General features: G+C 44.5%; 1 protein-coding gene across 2 annotated transcripts in view; it reads right to left on the reverse strand.

The window, feature by feature from the left end:
• Nucleotides 1-1,517: 1,517 nt before the first annotated feature.
• Nucleotides 1,518-26,526, reverse strand: part of SMOC1 (SPARC related modular calcium binding 1) — a 68,650-nt gene continuing 43,641 nt past the window's right edge. For both annotated transcript variants that reach the window (XM_053384889.1, XM_053384883.1), the window contains exons 8-13: nucleotides 19,844-20,036; nucleotides 18,684-18,766; nucleotides 16,807-16,912; nucleotides 6,994-7,241; nucleotides 6,009-6,059; nucleotides 1,518-4,561 (exon numbers count right to left, since the gene is read on the reverse strand). In XM_053384889.1, the coding sequence (XP_053240864.1) occupies nucleotides 4,545-4,561; nucleotides 6,009-6,059; nucleotides 6,994-7,241; nucleotides 16,807-16,912; nucleotides 18,684-18,766; nucleotides 19,844-20,036 (698 nt within the window). In that variant the 3' untranslated portion in view covers nucleotides 1,518-4,544. The remainder of the gene's footprint in view (nucleotides 4,562-6,008; nucleotides 6,060-6,993; nucleotides 7,242-16,806; nucleotides 16,913-18,683; nucleotides 18,767-19,843; nucleotides 20,037-26,526) is intronic.

Here is a 26,526-nt window from a genome sequence, read left to right on the forward strand (position 1 = left end):
CCAGATTCATGTGACACCTACATAGCCTAATGCCTTTGCAACCTAGAGATGCTAGATCAAACCATTAAAATAAAAATAACAAAACTGCACAGTTCTGCCAGCTGTCCTGTGAACTCGATTGGAACTGGTATACTGAAATGAAGGGTGCCAAGCAGGGCTGTGGCATTCTGGACAGATAATAGTCCCTTGTGCAAGAAAGAAACCCAACAGCTTGTGTGAAACTTGGAGCAAATCTCCCTCCATTCAACTTTTGATTTTCTAGAGCTGGCTGTGGGTAAGGAAGGCAGACTGGAATTTACTGATAGATCTCATGTGATTTGAAGTAGATTGCTTTAAAGCAACATAGTGATTCTCTACCTCCACAAAAAAAATTATATTGCTGAAGAAAGCATAGGGGGCACTGGGTTGAACCAGGAATGGTTGAGTGTATCTGTATTCTGATACACATAAATAAATCTGAGCCCATGAATCTGAAAGCCCTGTCTGAGCACTGCTTGTTCCCATGTACAACACAGGAACAAGGAGATCCCAGGACATATTCACATGTACACATGAAGTTGTCCTCCCTAAAGACCTTTGCAGCTCACATGTTGATGAAGGATTGCATAATGTCGGGGTGGCCTTATGCAGCACAGCCATACTCTCTGCTTCTGTGTTGATGTACAGGGGGGTGAATAATGTCCAAATAAGGCTTCCGTGTATGTCTTTTGCCCCCAACTTTGGTTGATGCATCTTGGAGATGTTGTGAGAAACAAAGCACATCCCACAAGTCTGACCAGCCTTGCTCTAGAACAGTCAAGTTCGCAACTGTGTCATTACGCACATTTTTATTAGCTCTGACCATTGTCCAATCCATGGGGTGAACAGCCCAAGAGCAGCATGTTGTGTGAAGCAATGGTTTTGATGGCAGGCCTCATAAGTAGCTTAGAAGACTATGGCTCTCTCACACGTATTATTCCTACAACTGACTCACTCAATTTTCAAACATGATAGTGCCTGTGGGTGTTCACACTTTTTCAGGCAAGAAAAAACGATATGTGAAGGAGTCATCAGAATAGAAGCAGAAGGCTGGTGAGAAGCAATAAGGATCAAAATATCAACGCTTTTGACCTGCCATGGATGAAAAACAAACAAAAATTGTCCAGTGGCAATTTACCGGCTAAGAGTGGAAAGGGTATGAAATATGAAAACTCCCAAAATTGCTAGCCTTGTCTACTACCATTCAAAAGCAACACTTTCGGTTTGACAGTGGAACAGACTCCCTCAGGAGGTTGTGGACTCTCTTTCCTTGGAGGTTTTTAAGCAGAGGTTGGATGGTCATCTATCGTGGATGCTTTGGCTGAGATTCCTGCATTGCAGGGGGTTGGACTAGATGACCCTCGGGTCCCTTCCAACTCTACGATTCTATGGGATGGTTTGCAATGCTCTTTTAAAGTACTGTCCTTCCGTTGAATGTAGCCAGACATGGAAAGAAGGTGAATTTACAGTCTTAAGACAAAAATGTCCAGACAGTGATAAACAGAAATATCCATAGTTTATTAATAGATGGCCAAGACAACCAAACAGGGGAGGCCATCACTCCCTTAAGCACAGGCTCATGAGTACACCCAGAACCATCTAGCTAGACAGAGGCAACGGAAGTCTAGGCTAGATGAGCCCTGGTCTAATTCTGCAAGACTGTTATTACAGTGGTACCTTGGGTTACAGACGCTTCAGGTTACAGACTCTGCTAACTCAGAAATAGTACCTCGGGTTAAGAACTTTGCTTCAGGATGAGAACAGAAATTGCGCCGCGGCGGCAGTGGGAGGCCCCATTAGCTAAAGTGGTGTCTCAGGTTAAGAACGGTTTCAGGTTAAGAATGGACCTCCAGAACGAATTAAGTTCTTAACCCGAGGTACCACTCTACGTCCTTCTGCTCAGGGCAAACATCCCCAAGATTAGTGTATCTGTAACACTTCAAAAGGGCAGACAAGGAAAGAACAACCAGGACTATGTGTTGCTGTTAAAGTTTCCAACAAGAGGTTATTTGGACCTTGTGGACAAGATGCTCAGCTAGAGAGACCATGGATCAGATTATGTAAGCCCTGTGTGAGAAATAAAACTGAAAAGTTGTGTTGCTGGGGTGGGGTGAAAGCTGCCTCTTCAGATGAACAAGCAATGGCCATTTTGACAAGGTGAGCTAGTGAGTCACAGAAGAATTTACAGCAGTGTCTGTGCTATTGCTGTTGGGTGAGGGGAGGAGGGGGGAGGCAGCATGTGAAAAGAAAGAACGTGTACAGAAAGTTCTTTACAAGTTGTTCTTCATTCCTACAACAGGGTCAAGTGGGCCACATAAGACTTTTTTACACTGTATAATAAAACCAAGTAACACAATACACATACACAATACGATCAGTGTACAAAAGAAGAGGGGAATATTCAGAGAGGAGCTTGGAGAGGGGGAAGGCACATACATTGTATGTGACATGCAAGAGAAGCCAGCAGTGGGTGCTGCTGTTCCATGAGACAAAGATTCACATTGAAATATACTTGCGAAACAATTTGGCACAGCTTTTCAAAGAGAAGCATCAAAACTTTTCTGGCCAGTTTAAATCTTTTACCCACAGAGAAGTCCACCAAGATTCAGAATCCAAAGAATCGTGTTACTATTTTTACAACCTTGCTTTGCTTCTGCTGAACATTTAAGGAGCCAGGACCAACAAGCTTCATATGTTCCTGTCAAGTGACATATTGAGAGTTGCCAAAACAGAACCTAGGACACCATGATGCAACAACTATCTGAGAAAGACAATGCAGGGCTGCTTCTCAACAGTAGAACATGACCCCTGGTGTTTTCTATTGGGGTTTATTTCAGAGTCTAAGCTATTACTACAGACTATTGATTGCTCTGCTACCAAATCCAATCAAAATAGACATTTAAAAAAATTCCACTAAATAAAGCAGTCCTTACACACTATCTTGCATCAGTTTAAGATGAGCTTATGACTCAGCTACTTCCAATAAAAGTGTGGCTGAATGTTCTCCAGAAAGTTTCAAAGGACAGTGGCCATGCATGAAATGCATGAGCAAAAATGGAAAAGGAAAAAAACCCCAGAAAGCATGATATTCCTCAGCTTGAGCATCCTCTATGGTAACTGAGACTCAACTATCTATACCTTAACTGAAGCCAAAATATTTAAAAGGGGGGGGAGGGCAAGGCACTGTCCTGGAAATCCACCATTGTGACTTGCTTGAAAAGCAGCCGCTTTTCAATGATGTTCGAGTATTTCAGCTTGCAACAGCCCACTGCTAAAACATGGAGATGCATTGCCACACTGCTCTTGAGGAGCATTTATATGGATTCACAAATCACAGTGCAAGCAGAGGAACCCAAGGCAATCAAGTTTGCAGGACAACTTCCAACAGAAAAGGTGGAAGCACACCTATAGCACTCAGATCCCTCATTTCTCAACAGTGAGATGTTAAGCACAAAGACCCTGCAAGCGTACAGGAACAAGGACAGCACAAATACTGCTAGCATACACATGCTATCTTTTAAGAACAGTTTTGTCGCCTCCTGCTCCATTTTATATTGACAGGAGAGCCTTTTACTTCCCCACGCCACTTTCTTCTGCAAAAGTGTGGGAGACATGCGCTTTTATCAACATTCATCCAAGACTCAAACAAAATCAGGAGTTTGATTGCAGCTAGTCCAGCAGGAATAAGATTTAGCATGGGGTAGGAAAGCTATTCTCATGCCAATGCAGCAATTAGCTTTAAACCCCATAACAGAAAATATCGGAGCAAACCCTGAAAACACATGAAACTGTCGTACTGCTGTAGCTAAGGTGGTCTTGGCCTTGAGCACTGGCTGGTTGAGAGATCATAGTTGAGCTATACAAAATTAGCCCTCAGATATTGCAGAGGGAGAAACTATTCTGAGTAGGACTAGTGCTGACTAGTCCCATTTTCTGCATTTGTGTTTGTGTATGGATGGATATGTGCGCATGCACACACGCACACACAGTGTTCAAGTAATATGTGAGCCACCAACACTGTTGACTTATTTGAATCATGATGATCCTTGTGCAAGAAAAAAGTTGAATTTTGATTGGTTGTAGAAACCAAAGCATCCCTGGATTCCAGAGTCCTCTGTACCCCTTTAATCTAAACCAGCTTCAAAAAAAGTCATAGGCAGAAACCAAATAGCCACACTAAGGCCAGCACAAGACAACTGTACAATTTACATTTATATACAGTATATTAAACATCATTCTTCAAGTCCAAGCAAATCCCTAACATTTAAATCATCAGTAGCTGTTCAGTTTTCTTTATCTTTCTTTTTTCTTTGTTTACTCTTTCTTCTTCTCTAAAGTACTATATAAAATGGCATAATAAGTAGACCAACTTCCACCCCTCTTCGTTATTTTTTTTCCAAAAGTGCAAATGTTGTGGTGGCCACTTCTGCTACATTGGATGTTGCCAGTTCCACCTGAGTGTTTTCAAATGGCGATGTGTCCGGTTCGTCCTTCCTTCCGTCTGGTTCATGCTTTTCCATCAGCTCTTAGACAAGACGTCCGACTAAAGTTGGGGAGAGATGGAGCGGGAAGCAGCAACAGTTTGAGGGAGAAAAGAAACAAAATGTGAAATCTCCAATTAAATTTTTAGTAAGTAATTAACAGATTTTCCCTGTGAAACAAACTAATAATACCTGGGAATGCAATACGCAGTAAGGCTACAAAAAATAGGGCTTCTCTTTCTCCCTCCCTCCCTTCTGCACACCTGGGGGTTTAATGCAGATTTAAACAGATGAATTGCTGGGGTGGTTATATCTCTGCTATTGCACATACCAATTTGGTAACAACCACCAGTATACACCAAACTCAGCAGTAAGGAGCACATTTTACTGGCTATACCTGTTGCAAAAGCTTTGCCCCTTTTTCAGACAGCAGAAACCTCACTATATGCAGCCATGAGGACTGAGGGCTCTCACCCACACTTCCTCTTGTCCTGTGATTTCTAGGCACAGTTCCAAGAGGTTTGTCTTTCGTCCCACCACTTTCCCCAGGAAAACCCGCAACACTTCTCGGACCCCATGCCTATAAAACATGGGACAAACAGAAGTGTGGCTAAGCGCTGAGTAGTGTAAAGGACTTTACCTGGGTTTGCCCTTAAAACCAACTCAGAAGCTGCAGCTAATAAAAAACTATGCTGTTTCTCTCCTGACTGACATCAGGAGATGGGGATATGTTTGAATTTGCAGCAACAGCAGCAGCTGACAATTTGCTTCTAGACCAGGCTTCCTCAACCTCGGCCCTCCAGATGTTTTGGCCTACAACTCCTATGATCCCTAGCTAGCAGGACCAGTGGTCAGGGATGATGGGAACTGTAGTCTCAAAACATCTGGAGGGCCGAGGTTGAGGAAGCCTGTTCTAGACTAACTTCCAAGTGCTGGTGGTTACCTTTCAACCATTCAGCCTGGGACTCATGTATCTCAAGGACTACTCTGCTTGGCAGTAGTTGCAGTCAAAGGGTGAGAGCCAGGCTCCGAATGAGTGCCCTCTTTCAGAAAGGTTGCCAATCACTTTTATTTTAGGCGACATTGGGCTAGGTGGGTTATTTTGTGTTTTGCTTCTCCAGGAGCGCTCTCTCTCTCCCACGCATATGAATATATACTGTCTTAGGCACATTTATTGAATTTCATTGTTGTCTTAATTTTATTTCCCCTTGCGATACCTAGAGATGTGAAAAGGTAGCATCCAAGTGTTTTAAATGAAGTTCAATAAATAAATACTGACAAGAGCTATCCCATCGATTAATACAGATTGTCATACGGAAGCACCCTCTTGCCTGGTCAATCAGTAATAATATCCACAGAACTAGCTCCTTTCCATTATAGTTGGCCAGGCAATGACTAGCAGTAGGTTTAGGCAGGTTTGTGGGTGGGCAGGGAACAACCCCAAAATACACAGCTGATCAAGATGGACTCGGATCAGGAGGAAGGAGAAGGAATTACAGAAGTACTTACTAAAAGGGTTAACACCTTGTCTTTTTCCATGGGGGAAACTTCCAACGCTCCCTGCAAAATATAAATCCTTTGTCCAGTGAATTTTTCCATGTATAATAAACACTGCAGATTTAAGAAAGTAGCAAGGCTGATCTACCAGTGATGACGACTGAAGCCCCGCAAGGCAGAAGTAAAGCAGAAAGTGCAAAGGTCACATCTCTCTATAGCAAAGGTATTTTGGCTGAGTCAGAGTAGCCTGTATTTTCAAGAAGTATTTTGTTCAGTGATGAAGTAGACTTAGGAAAAATAAATCTGCCATGAGCAAACCAATCTGCCATGTGAAATGTTTCAGACCCCCACCACTAACTGTCATTCTATAGAATGACGATTTGTTCAAAAAAACTTGAGAATGCCGGTTTCAAGATAACCACCTCTTGCTAAAGATGCGAGTGCTTTCAGGTATAAATTTGCTAGGAGCAAAAGTGCCTTCTCCTGGTTATAAAAGGTACTTCTTTTAGTGTCCATGGAAATATAAACTGAACACATCTGGGCACCTTCGAAGCTCAGAAACATGATTTCATGTTTCTTTTTGCAAACTGACATCTTTGGCAATGGCCACCAGAGGGTGCTAAACTTTAGGCTGCTTCCTAAAGCGGACTGGTTTGTTCAAGTGCTACCGCAGGGGTGAGGAACCTTTGACAGCCTGGGGGCCACATTCCCTTCTGCGCAACCTTCTGGGGGCCACATGCCAGCGACAGCTGAGGCAAGAGGTAAAAGTGGGCAGAGTAATGCATGCAAATATTACTTTTATACAATAAACTGGTTTCCACACACACAACTCTTTATCCTGCATCCAGGCAAGCATTCTTGCCAGGCAAAAGCACTCAAAGTAAGGCTGGAGAGAGGGTTTGGCTGGAGAAAATCTTGATGGTCAGACACATTACCACCCTGCCAAGCCTGAGCTTCCCCACCCGTGTCCTTTAGGTATGACAAAAGTGTTACCCACCTCCTTCCTTCCCAACGCCCAGGCAACCTTTCAGTTCTTGTAGTGAGATGGACTTGTCCTTGTTGAGGTCACAGTAGTCAATGAAGCGCCGCGTACATTTCTTGGGCTTGGCTTTCTTCTTGACATAGCGCTTGAAGGGCTTCATCTCCCTCTTGTTGATGTCATTGCTGTTATTGTTGTCCAGCTGGCTGAAATACCAATGGACCACCCGCTCTTCCAACGTGTGGCTGGGATCGGGCTCAGAGAACCTGGAAACAAGAGGAGAAGGAAGGCTCACAGGAAACGCAACCCCCAATTTTTCAACACACACACACACACACACACTCTAAGGCAGAGCAGACTCTTGACAAAAGTTCTGATGGAGTCCTATTTTGTTTGCTTAAGTCTAGCAATAGCAAATGGTTATTAGGGGAAACTGTGCTTTTCATTTTTTTAGAAATCATTAAGGGGACTTCTAGCAGTCTCTTCTATCGGTTGGAAGGGCTTGTTTATAATATCTAACAGGCTATCTACACATGGGGAAATTCAAACAGAAAATTAGTGTACTAGAGCATGAATGTAATAAACAAGGAATACTGCTTATTTAAATTTCTCTTTGTAATTCAGCTCTTGGTGGTGAAGCAAATCCACAATGTACACTTGGCTTAGAAGGTACTTGTTTTAGTGATGTTTAGATCTATTGTTTAAAGTGTGTGTTGCCTCACTCTCAGCCAAAACCATCAGGAAAGGAAAAAACCTGTAAGAGAACACAGTTAGCCACTTCGTAGGTTACTGCTTCCCTACATGCCACCATCTCTCACTAAGCTTGAACCACATGAAAGATCTTCCAAAACTGCAAGTCTTGCAGAAGAGGGGCAGTAAATTTGTTCAAAAAGATAGTTTGCCTTCTGCTCCACCACACACCAAAAAAACCCCCTAAGACTTACAACAAAATAAGAAATAGCGTAGAAAGTCTCAAGAGCCTACTTTGCTTGACCACATCAGAACAAAGCCAACAGTTCTGCTAATGCTGCACACAGATAGTTTGAAGAAAGCTCCTTAGATGTAGATGCAGGAGGAAATGACATCACCTCTCCCCTCCTCCACACACCCAGGTTAACCTGACCAACAAAAACAAGTTTACCTAGGTCAGCTTTTTAAGGGAAAAGGGGGTTGGCAAACATAAGGCTGCTTCTCCCTTTTGCTGTCGTAACACCACAAACACATATAGATGCACGCAAGCACACAGCCATGTTATGGACTACAATTTCCACTACGTAGATCTAACAGTGAGCCACATTTTATCCACCTACAAAATGAAGAAATAAAACCATCTGCAAAGGTGCACTGCAAGACAGAGCTAACGCCTGTTACTCCATCAATAGGCTTAGAATGGTTATTAAGCTAAGGGTCAAACTAGACAGGGCATCAGCAGTTCTTCCTCTTTCAGTGGAGTCCTACCACAACATGTACAAAGCAAAGGCCTGGGAGAAGAGGAAGGTTTTTCCCTGGTGCCTAAGGATATGCAATGAAGGTGCCAGGCGAGTCTCCCTGGGAAGAGCATTCCACATTTGGAAAGCCACTGCTGAAAAGGCTCCCTCTCATGTTGCCACCCTCAGGATCTCTAGTGGAGAAGACACACAAAGAAAGGCCTCAGATAGTGAGTGCAGGGTCTGGGCTGGTTCATATGCAGAGAGGCGGCCCCTTGAGGTATTGCGGTCTTGAGCCATTTAAAAGGTAAGTAAATTTAGTTGCATGCTTGAATGTGCTTTTTAGATACCATGTGATGTTGTGCTGCTTCTGCTGCAATGTTTTTTTGTTTTGGGGTTTTTTTTTTTACTTCCTAGCCCCTTTGAGTTGAAATGCTTGAATTAATTCATCTGGTATAGCCTAAACCTCTGAGATAATCAATGTGAGGCACTTTGAACATTCTATAATGCAGTGGAAATCTTAAGTACTGTCATCTTCCCACAATCAGAATTCTCCCCTTCTAGTAATTAAATAAAAATAGTAAAGTTGGACATATGTAAAAGCATCTGCACAATAAATTCATCTGAAAACATGTGGTATGGTATTGCAGGTACAAATTGCCTCACAGAGTTTCAAAAGGACAGCAAATTGCTGAGTGAACATCTGTAGAAAATTGAAAACATTTGCTAAGGCCCTCTGTGGGCTGGCAGTTTCTGGCCCTGCTATCAAGATGAAAACAGTTGTTCACGATAGAAAGTGAGGAAAACAAGTGACACAACAGTGGAACCGCTGACCTCACTCAGAAACAAAGCCGACTAATGAACACCACATACTATTCTGTCTCCTGCCAGATTTATCTGAGTTTAACATCAGGGCGCTATATTATGCTCCTTAGCAAATGAGGAGGAGGACACAACCAGCACATTGGTTCTTCCCAGCCACGACAAGCAGCACATTACTGCTTCTCAAAATAGTTGTGTCATTCATTTGCAACACATTTGTGTCCATCAAACTGAATCCAAACAAGCACCCATCTCAAACACCCACCTCTCTATAGTCACAAGCAAGGTTTAAAATCACCACCTTACAATCTGCCCCAGTTTGTCACCTCATGCTCTCCCCCAAAGGCTGGCATACAAGCAAAATAGCAAATAAATGCTGTAAAGCTGTGACTTGACTGATACCTTCCATCTGACCATGCCACCCAGTTCCCACAGAAACAAATCAAGATACCTTTGAAGTCGACGGAATCTGTTCCGGAAGTCCATTTGATCCAAAACATTCGAAAACCAAATTGTGGCTTCTGATTGGCTGCAGAAAGCTCCTGCAGCCAATCAGAAGCTGCGGAAGCCCCGTCGGACGTTTGGGTTCCAAAAGAACGTTCACAAACTGTGGCAATCACTTCCAGGTTTGTGGCATTCGGGAGCCAAAACGTCCGAGTTCCAGGGCGTTCGGGATCCAAGGTACGTACGACTGTAATGTAAACCATGTAAGTAACTGGGAATGTGTGATGGAAGCCTAGCAATCCCTGAAATGCTGAAGGGCTAAAAAAACCCCTCATATTGATCACAACTTCCGAAGCTTTGTCTCAAGCATATTGTCTCCTATATGCAGAGATAGAGTCTGGTTAGTGACACCCCCTGGGGTGCCTGAAATTTTATTTTATTTTAACAGTAAGTTTATAGCCCTACTAGAAAGCAAGTTATGAAGAAAAATGTAATCGTTAAATTTCTGGCTGCTCTCTCCTGTCAGTGTTTTCAGTCAATGAGTGTTTGGACACCAGGCAATAAGAAACCCTGGGATCTTAAAAAAGCTGTTGTTCCCCTGCCCCTTTTAGCATACTTTTCCTGCACTCAGAATGTAGTTTGTCCTTCCTTTTTAGCTAAAAACCAGGATGCAGTTTTCCTCTGGTGAGTTCATCTGAGATCAGGTACTGCTTAAGTTATTTTCTGCAAACACTACTTCATGAAAATCAGTTACTGGCATGGTAAGGGCTTTTAAGAAATCACAGATTTTTCTATTTACATTTACCTAGGTTCTCCAGCAAACTAACTTTGCCGCTTTTATTTTAAAGAGTGCTGTTTACAATGGCATGAAGACTGAAACTCAAACTATTAAGGATGCCATATACTATCTGGAGTCTTCTTCACCTCTGACTCACTGTATTTGATACAACAAAATTACTTAAATCTGAAAGCAAGCCACTTCTGGCTTAGAAAAGGGAAAGCATACTTCCTCTTACAGAGGTTTTTGGCTCATTTTAGTCTTAAATCCAAGGAAAATGTGTGTGTGTGTTTTAAAAAAGTATCATCTGCATTTCTATTTGCATTGCATGTTGAACATACCAGCAGACTGCAGAACATCCAGTTCACAGACATTCAACCACTAATACGATTAACAAGGCAGAAATGCCAAATTAAGATATCTGTGATGGGATGATGAGCTGCTTGTGCGTAAAATTCCTAGTCCCTCAGAGTTTGGCTAAGTCCACAAACCTCTGTCTGTGACGGAGCTCCTTAAGCATGGCTCCGTCAGTCGCTTGTAGAATCAGACAGTGGGCGTTTACGGAACTTCTTCCAGCCTAAAAGTTCCTTAACGGAAACGCGTCTTCTGGACTCTCGGCGTGACAGTTTCCGGCGAGGAGTGGGTGTCCCTATGGGAGGTCCTGAAACCTCCCCACTGTTTTCGCTTGAAGTGTCTCTGAGCCCTCCCTCCGACTCACTTTCCCTTGGAGCTCCTCCTCTCCCCCTGCTGGTCCCCTCCTCAGCTGATAAGTCTCTCTCAGCCTCTGTGAGCCCTTTCACCTCCTGTTTCTCCGATGGCAGTTCCCTGACATCCACCTCCCCTCCAGGGCCCCCTTCACCACCTCCCCTCCCCTCCTCTGCGGGAGGCGAGGGAGCAAAACCCCTGAAAGAACCTCCCTCATCTTCCGAAGTCTCGAACACTTCCCTCCACCGGTTGCTGTTTCTGGTTTCTAAGTACTCCTCCTCATCAGAGTCTATTCCTTCTTCCAACTCCGATTCCCTGAATCCTTCCAGTTCCTCTTCCTCGTCGGTGGTGCCAAAGTACTCCCTCCGGAACCTCGCTACTGACTGAGGTTTCCTGGGGAACCTTTGGTGGAACGTTTCGATCAAGATCTCGTCATTGACCTCCTCTGCCGTCACCCAGGCGTTTTCCGACTCCGGTTCCCCTTCCCACGCGACCAAATACTCCACCTGATTACCTTTCCACCTGGAGTCGATGATTTCCGCCACATGGTTGCTGCTTTCCCTTTCTTCTAAGACTGGCCCCCGTGTGGAGACCCCTTCACCTTCCCCCCTATACGGTGACAGTAATGACCTGTGGAATACTGGGTGCAGTTTCATGTGGTTCGGTAACCGGAGTCTGAAAGCCACTGGGTTGACCTGTTGAATGACCTCAAATGGTCCCAATCTTTTGGGTCTCAATTTCTTGCAACCCCCCTTGAACGGCAACCCTTGGGTTGACAGCCACACCTGACTCCCCACCCTAATGGTTTCACCTTCCCTTCTGCTCTTGTCTGCCTGCCTCTTATATTCTTCTTTGGCCCTTTCTAAGTTGAGTTGGAGTTGACGATGGATCGCTTCCATTTCTTCTACAAAATGTTCGGTGGCCGGGACACTCCATCTCTCCCCTCCTCCCCCTGGAAACGCCCTGGGGTGGCACCCATAATTAGCCAAAAAGGGGCTCATCCCGGTGGACACATTCTCCGCATTATTGTAGGCAAATTCCGCTAGCGCCAACTTTTCGACCCAATCGTTCTCTCTGTCATTGACATAACACCTCAGGTATTGTTGGAGGATACCGTTTGCTCTCTCCGCCTGCCCGTTGGTCTCAGGGTGCCTGGCAGTCGAAAAATTGACCTCTACGTGCAGCAAGCTCATGAGCGTCCTCCAGAACCTGGACGTGAACTGTTTCCCTCGGTCTGAGACCACCCTCAAGGGGGCGCCATGCAGCCTAAAAATATGTTCTACAAACAATTTAGCTGTCTCTTCCGCCGTGACTGCATGTGAGCAAGCTACAAAGTGGCCCATCTTAGTTAACAGGTCTACTACGACCAGTATGGCGGTTTTCCCCTTGGATTTCGGCAGATCAGTCATAAAATCTATCGATACAGCCTCCCACGGTCGTTCTGGTGTGGGTAACGGTTCTAATAACCCCGCCGGCGCCCGCCTTTCTCCTTTGGCTCTCTGGCATTGGTCACACCCTCTTACATACTCACGTACATCCTCCCTCACCTTGGGCCACCAAAATTCCCTGGTAACCAACCACATGGTCTTGTGTTGCCCAAAATGCCCCGCTGTGGGGTTGTCGTGCAGCTGTTTGAGTACTCTCCCTCTCAATTCCCCTTCGGGTATATATAGTGCCCCTTTGTAATACAATGCCCCGTTTCTTTCTTCAAAACCTCCGGGGTCTTCTCCCTCTCTCCTTAAACCTCTGAGCTTATTCTGGGCGTATTCATCATTCACCGTTCCCTCTACCAGTTCCCTTTGCCCCACCCAGGCCGCCCCACACACCCAGCGGTCCTCTGGGATGATATGTCTCTCTTCGGGTGCTCCCCCCCCTCCAAATATTCAGGTTTGCGTGAGAGAGCGTCCGCTCTGATGTTTTCTGGACCTGGCACATAGCAAATTTCAAAATGGAATTTGGAGAACTCCTGGGCCCACCTCACTTGTCGTTGGTTGAGCACTCGCGCCATTCTCCAATACTCTAAATTCTTGTGGTCTGTGCACACTTGCACCTTATGTTGTGCACCAATTAGTAAGTGTCTCCATCTCCGGAACGCTTCGTGAATGGCGAGTAGTTCTCGGTCATATACGGTGTAGTTCCTCTCGGATTTGTTTAGCTTATGCGAGAAGAAGGCACACGGTCTCCACTCCGACTTATTCTTCCCCGGCTGAAGAAGCACCGCCCCCACCGCCCGGTCTGATGCATCAGTTTCCACTCTCATTGGTTTTTGTAAATCCACATGCAGGAGCTGTTCTTCCGAAGCGAATGCCCTTTTCAATTCCTCAAATGCTTGCTCCGCCTCCGCCGTCCAAACAAATTTCTTCTTGCTGCTGAGACAGTCCGTGATGGGAGCCGTTAAGTGGGCAAAGTTCTTGATGAACTTACGGTAAAAGTTCCCAAACCCTAAGAATCTTTGCACATCCTTTTTTGTTTTCGGCGTCTTCCATTCCAGCACCGCCTGGACCTTGCCTGGATCCATGGCTAATCCCTTGTCTGACAAGCGGTACCCCAGGAATTCCACCTCCTTGGTGTGAAACTGACACTTCTCCAATTTCACCCACAGCTGGTTTGCTTGCAGTTGGCTCAGCACTTCCCTGCCATCCTTTACATGCTGCTCCTCATTCTCTGAATATATTAACACGTCATCTAGGAAGGCCACGCAATTCTTGTAGAGCAGAGGTCCCAGGACGTGGTTCATGAACGATTGAAAACATGCTGAGCCTCCTTGTAATCCGAATGGCATAACGAGATATTCAAAAGCCCCCAAAGGGGTGAACATGGTGGTTTTCCATTCATCCCCCTTCCTTATCCGTATCAGGTTGTATGCCCCCCTCAGGTCCAGTTTAGTGAATATCTTTCCCTTCCTCACCCTGGTCAAAATGTCATCAATTCTGGGCATGGGGAAAGCCACTGGTTCTGACACTGCATTTAGGGCTCTAAAGTCCACTACAAGTCTCGGTTTATCCGTGTTTTTTTTGTCCACAAAAAACACTGGGCTGCCCCCCACCGCTCTGGACTCTCTGATGAAACCTCTCTTCAGGTTTTTATCAATAAACTCCCTTAACTCCTGCATTTCCCTGTCTGACATGGCGTACAGCTTGCCCACTGGGAGCTGGGCCCCAGGGACTAGATTGATTTGGCAGTCAAAGGCTCTATGCGGTGGTAGTTTGTCTGCTTCCCTTTCGCTGAAGACCTTGCTCAGGTCAGCGTATTGTTTGGGCACCTTCCCTTTGTCCGTAACTTCCGTCCCTGCTAGAAAGGCTTTTGCCCCTTCTGGCGCCTTCCCCTCTTTGCAGTGTTCCAGGCAATGTGCTGACCCAAAGGAGACCACTCTCTGATGCCAGCCCACTAGCGGATCATGCAACGCTAGCCAGCTCATTCCCAAAATAATGGGATCCCCTCCCAAGGTGGCCACATTGAACGCTATTCTTTCGGTGTGCCTGGCAACCCTCATAACCATTGGGACGGTCTGTAGGCTAACTTCTCCTCCCAACAGCTCCCTCCCATCGATCGTGGTCACCTGCAGGGGGTTACTTAAAGGGAGTGTCTGTATCTGGTGTTCAGCTGCAAAATCCTTACTCATAAAATTACAGGAGCTGCCTGAGTCCAATAGCGCCTTTGTCTTTAATGGGTGTCCGTTTGCCAGCTCTAGCAACACCTCTATCACTAGGGCTGGTCTTGGAGGTTCCGGCGTGGGCACTTTTACTGCTCCTTGGCCTGGCTGCTGTGCCCTGACGGTGTCAGCCAGGCGTTGGCTTTTACTTGCTCCTGGACTTCCTCCTCCTTCCCCCCAACAGCTCCTGCCATCCCTTGCCATTCCTTTCTTTGCGGGCAGACTCTGGCAAAGTGACCTGGCTGCTGGCAGAGATAACATTTCTTAGCGCTCTTCCCCTCCTTCTTCCGCCCTTCACTGGGATTTGAAACTGCGCGCGCGCGCTGTTCCAATTTCCATCGGCTCTCCTGGCGGGAAAGTCGGCTCCGGAATCTCTGGAATGCGGAAATCCCTCCAACGCTCTCCTTTCCCTTCCCGCTTCTCCAAGGCTCTCGCCTCCTGGCGCGCTCCAATGGTCAGTGCTGATTTGGTCAGCTGATCCATAGACTCCGCCCTGGGCGCCCGGGAAAGTTCGTCTTTCACCGCCGAAGAAAGCCCCTCTTCGAAAAGCATTTGAATGGGTTCCGCCGATAGGTCCCACCCCAGTTTATGTATCAGCATGGTAAACTCAGTCCAGTACTCACAAACAGATCGGCTCCCCTGTTTACAAGCCATCAACTGTCTGCGCACCACTCCCTGCTCAATCTCGCTGGAAAACATCAAGTCCATGGTGCGAAAAAACTTCCTCGTGTCCTTCAGGATTTCATTATTCCCTGCCATCAGGGGTCTAACCCAGTCTCTCGCCCCCCCCTTCGAGATGGCCAACCACAAACGCCACTCGCGATTCCTCGTCGGGAAAGTCGTCAAACTGCAGATTGAGAGCATACTGCATCTCTGTCCTAAAGGCTTGATAGTTCCTGGGGTCCCCCCCAAACTTCTGCACCAATCCTGGCATCTTTCTTGCTAGTGGGGCGCCTTTTGCCTTTTCTGCATCCTGCGCCCTCCTCTCCTCTAGCCTCGCCGTTTGCAGCGCTAGCTGGACCTCCAACACCCGGTACCTTTCTTCCAGGCTTGGACCTCTCCAGCTCCTCCTGCTCCTCCGGTTCCGGCTGGGTTGCTCATGATGCCTCTCTGCACAAGCTGCTTTCAGGGACTGTCTGATTGCTGTGATGGGATGATGAGCTGCTTGTGCGTAAAATTCCTAGTCCCTCAGAGTTTGGCTAAGTCCACAAACCTCTGTCTGTGACGGAGCTCCTTAAGCATGGCTCCGTCAGTCGCTTGTAGAATCAGACAGTGGGCGTTTACGGAACTTCTTCCAGCCTAAAAGTTCCTTAACGGAAATGCGTCTTCTGGACTCTCGGCGTCACAGTTTCCGGCGAGGAGTGGGTGTCCCTATGGGAGGTCCTGAAACCTCCCCACTGTTTTCGCTTGAAGTGTCTCTGAGCCCTCCCTCCGACTCACTTTCCCTTGGAGCTCCTCCTCTCCCCCTGCTGGTCCCCTCCTCAGCTGATAAGTCTCTCTCAGCCTCTGTGAGCCCTTTCACCTCCTGTTTCTCCGATGGCAGTTCCCTGACAATATCCTTTACAAAAGCCATTAAAATTCAGTAAATAAGATATGAAATAACACTCTCAAAAATATCTGCTTCGGAAACTGAAGGTCATATTACTTTGCCCACTGCACTTTTACTTTCTAAAATATGATAATGTGCACTGCTACGAAACCAATGGGAAATGCACAAGAATTAGGCAGACTGATTTATAGATGCATATTCATTGCAAAATTCGGAGAAGGGTGAATTTCAAAGAACGGCTGTTTCTCGGTTTGCATATTGTTTCAAAAATGACAAATCGGGTACATACACCTTCAAATGCAAACTGAATCAAATTCCTCCCCATCCCTACTTATGACCAAGTCCAGAGCTTGAATTTCCCTAGTGTATTATTCAAATGAAATAGTCTCCTTTAAGACCAGATACATCTTTGGTTCTCTTGTTTCAGTTCAACTTGAATGCCTCCCAAACTCACCTTCCGCCTCCAGCAGGTGCTGCTGAGTTAATGGCCTGTACCATGTCTGTGGTGAGAGCATCCAGTAAACTTGTAATAAATTCTACTTTCTTCCCTTCTGGGCAGCCTGCAAAGGGAATAGAAGCTTCCTTTGAACAAATGGTAGTCAGAACAGGTTCTTCTTCTTCCTAAGGCCATGTCTATGCTGTATGGAGTTGTCAAATTTTGTCTGGGTGCAGTTCTAATGACTGCTGTGTCTTGCATTTTTGCAGGCAGCCTAAATCACACCTGCCCACCCTCCTTCCATACGTGACCCACATTTTAGTTTTCTGTCATATATGCATTCTATGGTGCTGCTCCCAAAGTCAACAAGGCAAAGGCGGAAGAATGGTTGAACAAATGCATACAGCAAGTTCTGCATAGAAATCAGTGTAAATGAGCAAACAAAGTCCTCCTGACACAATAGGAAATGCAGCAAAGGGAAAAGCTAAAGGGGGCGATGACGACGTAGGAACTCAAGCACACATAGTTACCAAGATAGCAATACAGTGGTACCTCGGGTTACAGACGCTTCAGGTTACAGACTCCACTAACCCAGAAATAGTGCTTCAGGTTAAGAACTTTGCTTCAAGATGAGAACAGAAGTTGCGTGGTGGCACGGCAGCAGCGGGAGGCCCCATTAGCTAAAGTGGTACCTCCAGAACGAATTAAGTTCTTAACCCGAAGTACCACTGTATCAGATGTTAATGTGGATTTCAGTTCACATGTATGTTTTAAATAATAGTGTGGATGTTTGTTTATATTCATTTTAAATAGTACAACTGGATCCACACAAATCCAGTTTCTGGTGACACAGAAATCCATAAAGGATTAAAATGCAAGGTTCAGATTAAAAAATATTACCAGATGCTACAAGATTTAAAAATAATTAAAATTACCTCCAGCAGCTCATAAATCATCAGTAAACTAGTAGGAAAAACTAGTAGCCACACATGTGCAGAAGGGCATGTTTGAGTAACCAGCCAGCCACACTCTTCTGGCTTCCACCATTTTTGTACCAAAGTGTGTACAAGAATTACTCTGATGAACATGGAGCCCAACAGAAATGATGGGAAGTAAGTGGAAAGCCAGGAGGCAACGGGGTGGAGTAGGATTACTTCCCACATTCAAAGCATATATTTATTTTAGACTTTACATGGAGAGGGATTTTTTCCCCTTAATTTTTCGGGGGGGGGGTGTTGGTCTTCTTCTTCTTATGGCTGTTTCAAATGGTTTCTAATAAGCCTTTTGAACTACTATAATTACTGCTCATTTGATATATATATTTTTTTAATATTTTATTTAGGATTTTCTTGTTTTACAGAAGTGTAATGCCTCGTATTTTTTTCCCCCATGTAACATTTTTACAAATCCGTTTCATTTGGCTCATTTGATATATTAAAAGCCACTTTGGGAGACAGTGGCATACAAATAAACATACAATGATGAAATTTCCTACCATTATCTTCAGGGAGTGTAGCAATAAACGTATGAACACAGATAAAAACCCAAGACAAAGCTCAACTCAGAGGTCCACTTGCTAACTGTCCCTAGAGCACTCTGAGCCATCTGACAAAACATTAGGAAGAACTTTCTGACAGCAATAGCTGTTTGACAGTGGAACGGATCACCTTGGAAGGTGGTGGACTCTCCTTCATTGCAGGTTTTTAAGCAGAGGTTCTCTCTTAGGTTATCTGTCTGGGATTCTTTAGCTGTGAATCCTGCATTGCAGGGGGCTGAACCAGATGGCCCTTTGGGTCCTTTCCATCGCTACAAATCTGAGATTTTATAATTCTCATTATCTTATTTATCTTAGCTTTTAATGCTGCCATAAGCAAGTGACCTGGAAGTTCTCTGACCTGGAAGTTCTCTGTCTTTGAAAGGGTCATCCGTTTCTGGGCTCTTCGATCTGGCATCACTTTCACACACGGGGGTCTCGTATCTAGAGACCAAAGAGATATAAAAAGAATATGTCCTTAATGTATGGACTTCAGGAGTTCTCCTACTCTTTGTCCCACCCCGTGAACAAGTGTTAGCTGGAGCAGCCGCAGCGCAAGAGGCAGGTGGGAACATTGTGCCCCGTGGCATTTATTTGCCGACTTTATATACCTAGAGCTAGTGGAAGGGAATGGATCAGAGAAATTCGACACAGGAGTATTGGGGGGGGGAGGTAGAAAGAGCAAAATAATGGGACTGGTTGTTGCAAGAACAGGATTCTCTCCTTTGGGCTTAACGCTGCTCATCTTGACCTCCCACCCCACTCCCAGGGGTCCGAAGGGTTTAAGGAGATCACTTAGCAGACATGGCACACTGTCTTGTGGGGACTCCCCAAAACCACTCCACAACTCTCCCAGAAACCTCAGCAAACCAGAATGCAGGACTAAATAGACCTGTCTCACGCATGCCTTTTTTTTGTTGGCTTGTTTTTACACTTAAGGCATTGGTAACTTATTAATATTTTTGTGTCTATAGTATTTGCACTAGCCCATCATCACACTGTTTTCTTTGCCTGTTTCCCAATGTTCTACAGGAATGGGTGGGGACAGGCTGCCCTGAAGGAACAAGTGCAATGAGTGTGGGAGAGAGAGGCAAGTGAGAGCAGGTTAACATATCAAGGGAGGGAGCAGCAAAGAAAATGAGGAACTTTAATAAAATATGCAGAATCACATTAAAATACCTTTGTCTTAGTTTTCCATCTGTCTGCGGTTTAAGCCAGTTTAATGTGCAGAAGAGAAATGCACCAACATTTCTGACATATAAAATATTACTTAATTTTAAATTTGCCTCTCTTTGACATTTAATACGCCATGACCATGGCTTTCCTCTAGCAGAAATGGCAATAAATCCTCTGTCCTCTGGGTCCAACTATGCTATTCACTAACAAGAAAACAGCCTTGCAGATGAGAAAGAAAGTGTATATTGAGTGTATGTCCTGAACCCTAAAGTGGTGGCTCCTTGACCCCCAGGCCACAGTTTATTTTATTTTCTAATATGTAATTCAAAAGGAGGTGATTCTTACCGGGTGGAAGTACCAGGCAGAGGACGGCCTGTGTCTACCAGAACACACCAGCAATATCCTGTGGACTGGTGACACTGAACTGGCTTGTACAGTCCTCCAGGGGCACATTCAGGAATAACAATCCCCTCACGAGGGTTCTGCCTGGCCTCCTCAAGAGCACTTTGCCTCTCGTGGTCACAGGAGTTAACTTTCTCTGGAAAAGAAAAGAAAGGGAGGGTCACTATCCAGGGCATATGATGAAGCCCCAACTCTAGTTCCCACCTTGATAATTTAGGAAACCCCATAAATAAAGGAATTAAGCCCTATTTACCTTCTTCAAACATGACTTACAATATGATCCTACAGCCAGAGGCCTAAGATGCTGTCACAAAAGTCACCACTGTGGTTCAGGTTTTTACGAGACATTACTTTGCCAGATAATCTTTAGCCAGTGGTCAGGTTTGTGTGGGGTTTTTGTTTTGTTTTGTTTTTTAGTGCTTGGTAGTTAAGGGAGATAAGGGACGCGGGTGGCGCTGTGGGTTAAACCACAGAGCCTAGGACTTGCCGATCAGAAGGTTGGCGGTTCGAATCCCCGCGATGGGGTGAGTTCCTGTTGCTCGGTCCCTGCTCCTGCCAACCTAGCAGTTCAAAAGCACGTCAAAGTGCAAGTAGATAAATACAAGTAGATAAATACCTTCCAGCGAGAAGGTAAACGGCGTTTCCGTGCGCTGCTCTGGTTTGCCAGAAGCGGCTTAGTCATGCTGGCCACATGACCCGGAAGCTGTACGCCGGCTCCCTCGGCCAATAAAGCAAGATGAGTGCCGCAACCCCAGAGTCGGCCACAACTGGACCCAATGGTCAGGGGCCCCTTTACCTTTACCTTTACTTAAGGGAGATAAGATACCAACAGCTGCAGTTGCTAGTACATCTCTCAATCCAGCAGTTTTTAACCTGTGTTCCATGGAATGTTGCAGTTCCTGGGAATCTTATCAAGAGGTCCTCCCTTAAGCTTTTTCACCATTCTTGCTGGTGGAACACACACAGCCATAGGGGAGGAATGTTGACCATGTTCAAAGGTACAGCCAGTTTCCAGAGACTACATCATCACTGTTTGACAGTCCTGGCTGATGCTTTGTAAGCGCTCCCAAGAATACGACCCAGAATCCCACGCAAAATGATTCTGTAAGGCTATGAGCATGCTATAATTTTAAATCATCTTCAAAATACATTCTTTAACCCTCACAGAGTTACGATTCCCAGCCACCCTTAACACAAGGTTTAGTGCATACACAGCCTAAGACAGGGATACCATGGGAGATGTGTAGCATAGATTTCTCCATGGATTTTGAAACCACTGCCTAGATTACTGATAGCCAGTGAATGATACTATACTAGAACTCCTCTCTGCCCCAGTGAGCATGGCCAATTGTCAAGGATGTTGGGAGTTTAGTCCAGCAACATCCCAAGGCCATCAATTTAGCTATCCCTGGCCTAGATGGACCACCCCATACACACACAAAATAATGTTACCACAGAAAAATCTCCGCAAATGATGCCTTTAAACAACGTGTGTGTGTGTGTGTGTGTGTGTGTGCGCGCGCACGCACAAACGCGCAACTTGGCATAACGAGAGCAACTTGATCAGGGTTGCAAAATAGAGTAGAGAGGAGGGGTAATTGTAAAAAATGAACAAAATCTGAAAAGTTCAGTCCTCAGCTGATATTTAAGGGAACTTTGCTATGCTGACAGGCTTTACTCTTTATTTTAAGGTGACTGTTTCTGTGCTGTATACAAACAGAGGAGTTATTCAGTTAGAGGCCTCTGGGCATCCTCACAAATCAATTACATCACAAGCTGCCAAATTACTCAAGCTCTCTGCCTGACAGCAATTTACACCTTTCCTGTCAAGGTGAGGTGGGTCATTCATTTATTCAGATGCAGGGAAAAGGGAGCCAAATAATCCCCTTCATGGTCTGCTCAAGTTTTCCATTTATTTGTTTTATGCAATGGAAAATGCTCCACTGAAATGAAGGGCATTCCAGACATATTTACATCTTAACTCTGCAGAGTTCTGCAACGCAGGAATTCAAAGCAAAATGTCGAGTCCAAGAGTTCACACCAGCATCAGATGAGGTAGCAAAGCAATCTTGACTACACTCCTTCAAAATATGGAGCATCTGTTCCTGGCTCACAGAAGGGGAACATGATCTTGTGCTAATGTCCTACTCATGAGTTTCCCACAGGCATCTGGTTGGCCACTATGAGAACAAGATACTGGACTAGATGGGCCCATGACCTGATCCAGCAAGTTTTTCTTATGCTCTTAAAGACATACCATGTCCTCAAACTCTGGATAAGCAGATGACTGAAGAATTGGAGATGGTTGTGATAGACTGGGAAGATTGCAATGGTTTTGTTTTTTTTATCTATTGAATGTTGGGGACATGCTGACAGCTTCTCTGTACTAGATTTTCTATTCTAGCTTCACATGTGAATCCTACTCAAGTTTACCCTTAAACATTTATTGCCCAGCTGGGTAATCTGCAGCCTGGGAACCTCTTTTTATGCTACCTAACACCTCCCCATTTTTGCACCCCATTAGAATTCCTTGCTTCCTCTTTCTCCTTCATTCCCCCCATGTTTTTCCTAGCTTTCAGAAGTGTTTTTCTCCCTGCTCACATGTAGTTCCAGAACAACTGAAAGGGCCATATTTTATTTGATTTTTTTTTCCTGCTTAAATGGCTTGTGAGAAAATATGTTTTCCCCACATCTGTCTGAGAAAAAAATGATACATAAATTCTTTCTTTCCACGGTCCAGACCAGCATTCTCTTTTAAAAAAGTAGTTATAAACACCTATTTAGGAAAGTGAGTCAATGTCATCAAAAAGAGAAACAGAACGGAAAATAAATCATTCTCTATGTTAAATTAGTGACTGAGCTAAGGGAAAAGAACAATGTCCAGCATAATGAATGGGTAGGGTAAGGAGGTGCTGAGTGACAACTTGGCCAAGATAATAAAGCTGTGACCATTTTTAAAAGAATAAGACTGTCACATTATCCAACTTTTGCTGTCATAAGGGAAGCAGGCCAGCAATGCTGCCAATCTACTGCTGCTGCTGCTACAAGAAGCGAAAGAGGGAGGGAGTCCTTTGGGGAGATTAAAATTCTAGAGTTCATCTTCCAGCAAGAAATGGAAGAAGTGAGGCAAGTGCTAGGAATCTCCTTTCAATCAGGGCTGCTGACCCACAAAACATTTAAGCTACCGGTATGTTTTGGATTAATCCCTTTGACACTCCAAACTAATTTATAAGAGCTCAGGGTAGAGAATAAATAAGTGTGGCTTATTTGTGAATGACATTTTTCCTGTTAAGATCTTTTGGGGAAATGTGTAATTTCATTCGTAGGCATGGATTTACACAAGTCACCTAGGCTCATACAGTCTGAAGAATACAATCATATTTCCCTATGGATGGTTTCATGACAGTGTATGGCACGAAGCCAATGATGTAGCCAACTATTAGAAAGATGGTCCAGTTTTGCCTGGAACAGGAAATGGAAGGACATGGTTCAGAGCAAGTCCATTTTTAAAAAAGTGGTGTCTGGTTTAGCTTTTGCGTTCTCGTTTGTAGAATAAAAGCCATTGCAATTTCACTCTGAACTTAATTCCAAATGAATTTCCTGAAGTCCACAGATCAGTGCAGCATAATTACTGCATATACTAGGGTCAAGTGTGCATATATTAGTGAAAGGAACACACAAAGGAACACACAAAGTGCATTATATAAGGGAGAACTATTTTGCAAAAATGTGTATATCAGGGATAACTGCATACAAAGATGTTACAAGAAATTTGCACTAAAATCTTGAATTTTTGTGAGGCACTTAAAAAATGCAAATCACTGCAGAAATGTGAGGAACTGAATTTAAGTTTGAAAAAATGAGAGATGAAAATAAACTAAATTGGTTGTTTCATCCTTCCCTAGTACTAAATAGGTTCTCCATAGCAGGTGAAAGGAGAATCAAGTCAACCACCAGAGGCCTTCACCATTCCAAAGCCAACAAAGCTCTTAACAGGATCACTAACAATACCAGCTAAATCCTCCAAACGTATCAGGAATCACCCCAGATTTGTTTTATTATTTTTATTATTTATTGAATAATATACCACCCTATACCCAGATGTCTTGAGAAATATTACTGTCAACATTAGAGAGGGTGAGGTGGCCCATCTCAACAAGTAGATATGGGGTCATCTTAAATAAGCGTACAAATTCCCCTTTATTATTTATGTAGTTTATTATTAAATGTTACCACCTTGTGTGGGACTGTACAGATTTTCCACCTAAGGCACAAAAATGGCTCGTCTGGCAACAGCGCATTGAGTACGAAATGCTAAGGCCGGGACATTGAAAATGGAGATTTGTATCCCCAGATCAAACGCTCAGCAGAGATCGGAGGCTTTATGTTCCTTATGACACAATTTCCCCTTCCCTACCAAAGAAACAAAAAGCCATGCAATACATTCAGTAACTGACAAGTCTTCAGTGTGGGAAAGAGGCATCTCCCTCCAGCCCCCGAAACAAAAGCCTGCAAGTCATGGAAACAGCAGGTAAGGAAAGGGCAAAAACTCCCCTTTCCATTTAGGAGCACAACACCAGCTGAGCAAACATTGGGAGGAGCAGATGCATAAGTGCCTCTCTATCCCCACTCCCTTTATACAAGAACACCTGCACTTCTCATGACATACCATCTAGGGTCGGAAAGCAATCACTGGAGTATTTCACTTTCCAAAAAGAAATAAGTGAAGGCTTTTTTCCCCTTCCATAACTACAATCTCTAGAAGACCAAATGCTTTGTCTTGGCTTTCTATACCTCTACAAAAAGCACAAAAAGAAAAATTACAGTAAAACACAATACAGTACAATTTTGTTTCTGAATTTTGTTTACAAGTGCTTTTGGTCTCTGAAGTAGATAACCTTTTAGCCTTCATCAGTTACTGAATTTCACTGTGGTTCTCCTATTTGAAATGCAGAGAAGTACATACAGAACCATATGGCAAATGTGCAGTATTGGTTCATAAACCATTAGGAGGAGTCAAGATGGAGAACAAACTGATACAGTGGAAAACTCTCCAAAATACACTTAGTAAAACTCGCCTGCAAACAACGCAGATGGCACCCTTCTCTATTCTGAACTCCAGGTGCGTGTCCAGTTTAACTCCAAACCATCTTAAATATAATAATCTGAAATATGTATTTGAAATATTTCCTCTCCCTTTCTGTTTTCATCACTGCCCACAAAGAAGTTATTTTTGATACACTTGGGGAGCGGTGGGTAAGATGCTTTTACCCCAGAACACCAGCTCACATCTATTTTGAGACCATGCATTCTGGCTCGCTCAAATAAATAAATAAATAAATAAATCGTCTTTTCATTTAATTTTTTTCATTTATTTGTGCTATATTTATATACCACTTAAATTACCAGAGTTTCTAAGCAGCGTATTGCATGTGACACATTAGCAGGTAAAGGCTTAAATACAGTAAACATCTATTATTGTTTTGCCAGTTCACCATTTTTAACCTAAATTACAGAGCTTAGCATTAGTCAGGGCTCAGCCCTCAAACCTATTTTACATTCTAGAGCTCAGCTCCACAACATCTGGAATAAGGCCAATGTCTTGGAGAACAGGGACAATGCATTTGTCTCACTACTTGAGTGCAAAGTCCACCTACACCGCATTAAGCAGTTGGTCCCTTACCTTTCCCGCCCTGATCTGGCCACAGTGATCCATGTGATGGTCACCTCCAGGCTTGACTACTGTAATTCGCTCTATGCAGGGCTGCCCTTCAAACTCTCCCAGAAACTCCAGCGGGTGCAGAATGCTGCAGTGAGGCTCCTCACGGGGTCCCTGCCATGGGAGCATATTCACCCAGTGCTTTATCAGTTGCACTGGTGGAGTATTGGGTCAGGTTTAAGGTGCTGGTTTTGACCTTTAAAGCCCTTTGTGGCTTAGGGCCCTCATATTTACGGGACTGCCTCTCCTGGTATGCCCCGCAGAGGACCTTAAGGTCCATGAATAATCATAGTTTAGAGGTCCTGGGCCCTAATGAGTCACCTTATCCTCCACCAGGGCCAGGGCCTTCTCAGTGATGACTCCGACCTGGTGGAATGCTCTGTCCCATGAGACCAGGGCCCTGCAGGATTTAACTTTCTTCCACAGGGCCTTCCTTCCCTCCCACTCCCCTTTTTATGAAGATTAGCCTCTCTGGGATCCCGCAGCTAATTCTCCCCTGGTCGTCTTGCTGGCCCAAATAGGACTAATTTAGCCAGCTAGCCCTGGTGATCCTCTAATGTTTATTGGATGGATTTTCCCCCTAAATTGATTTTTTAATTCTGAATTTATTGTTATTCATGTTTTATCCTGTATTTTATGCTGTTTTTAGTTGCATCAATTAAGTGTTTTAAATTTGTTGTTAGCTGCCCTGAGCCCGGTTTTCTGAACTGGGAAGGGCGGGGTATAAATAAATTATTATTATTATTATTATTATTATTACCGACCCACACATGGAATATGGAACTAATGGCATGCTTGAGCCCCAGGACCTCTTTTTCAGGAAAGCTAACCAGCGTTTATTGGTGCCTTTCTGTTTTCATTCTAACTCCAGTGGCCAATCCATGGGCTCCCAGTCAAGTACTTTGAC

This window comes from Podarcis raffonei, chromosome 1 (genome assembly GCF_027172205.1).
Source record: "Podarcis raffonei isolate rPodRaf1 chromosome 1, rPodRaf1.pri, whole genome shotgun sequence".
NCBI classification, from domain to species: domain Eukaryota; kingdom Metazoa; phylum Chordata; class Lepidosauria; order Squamata; family Lacertidae; genus Podarcis; species Podarcis raffonei.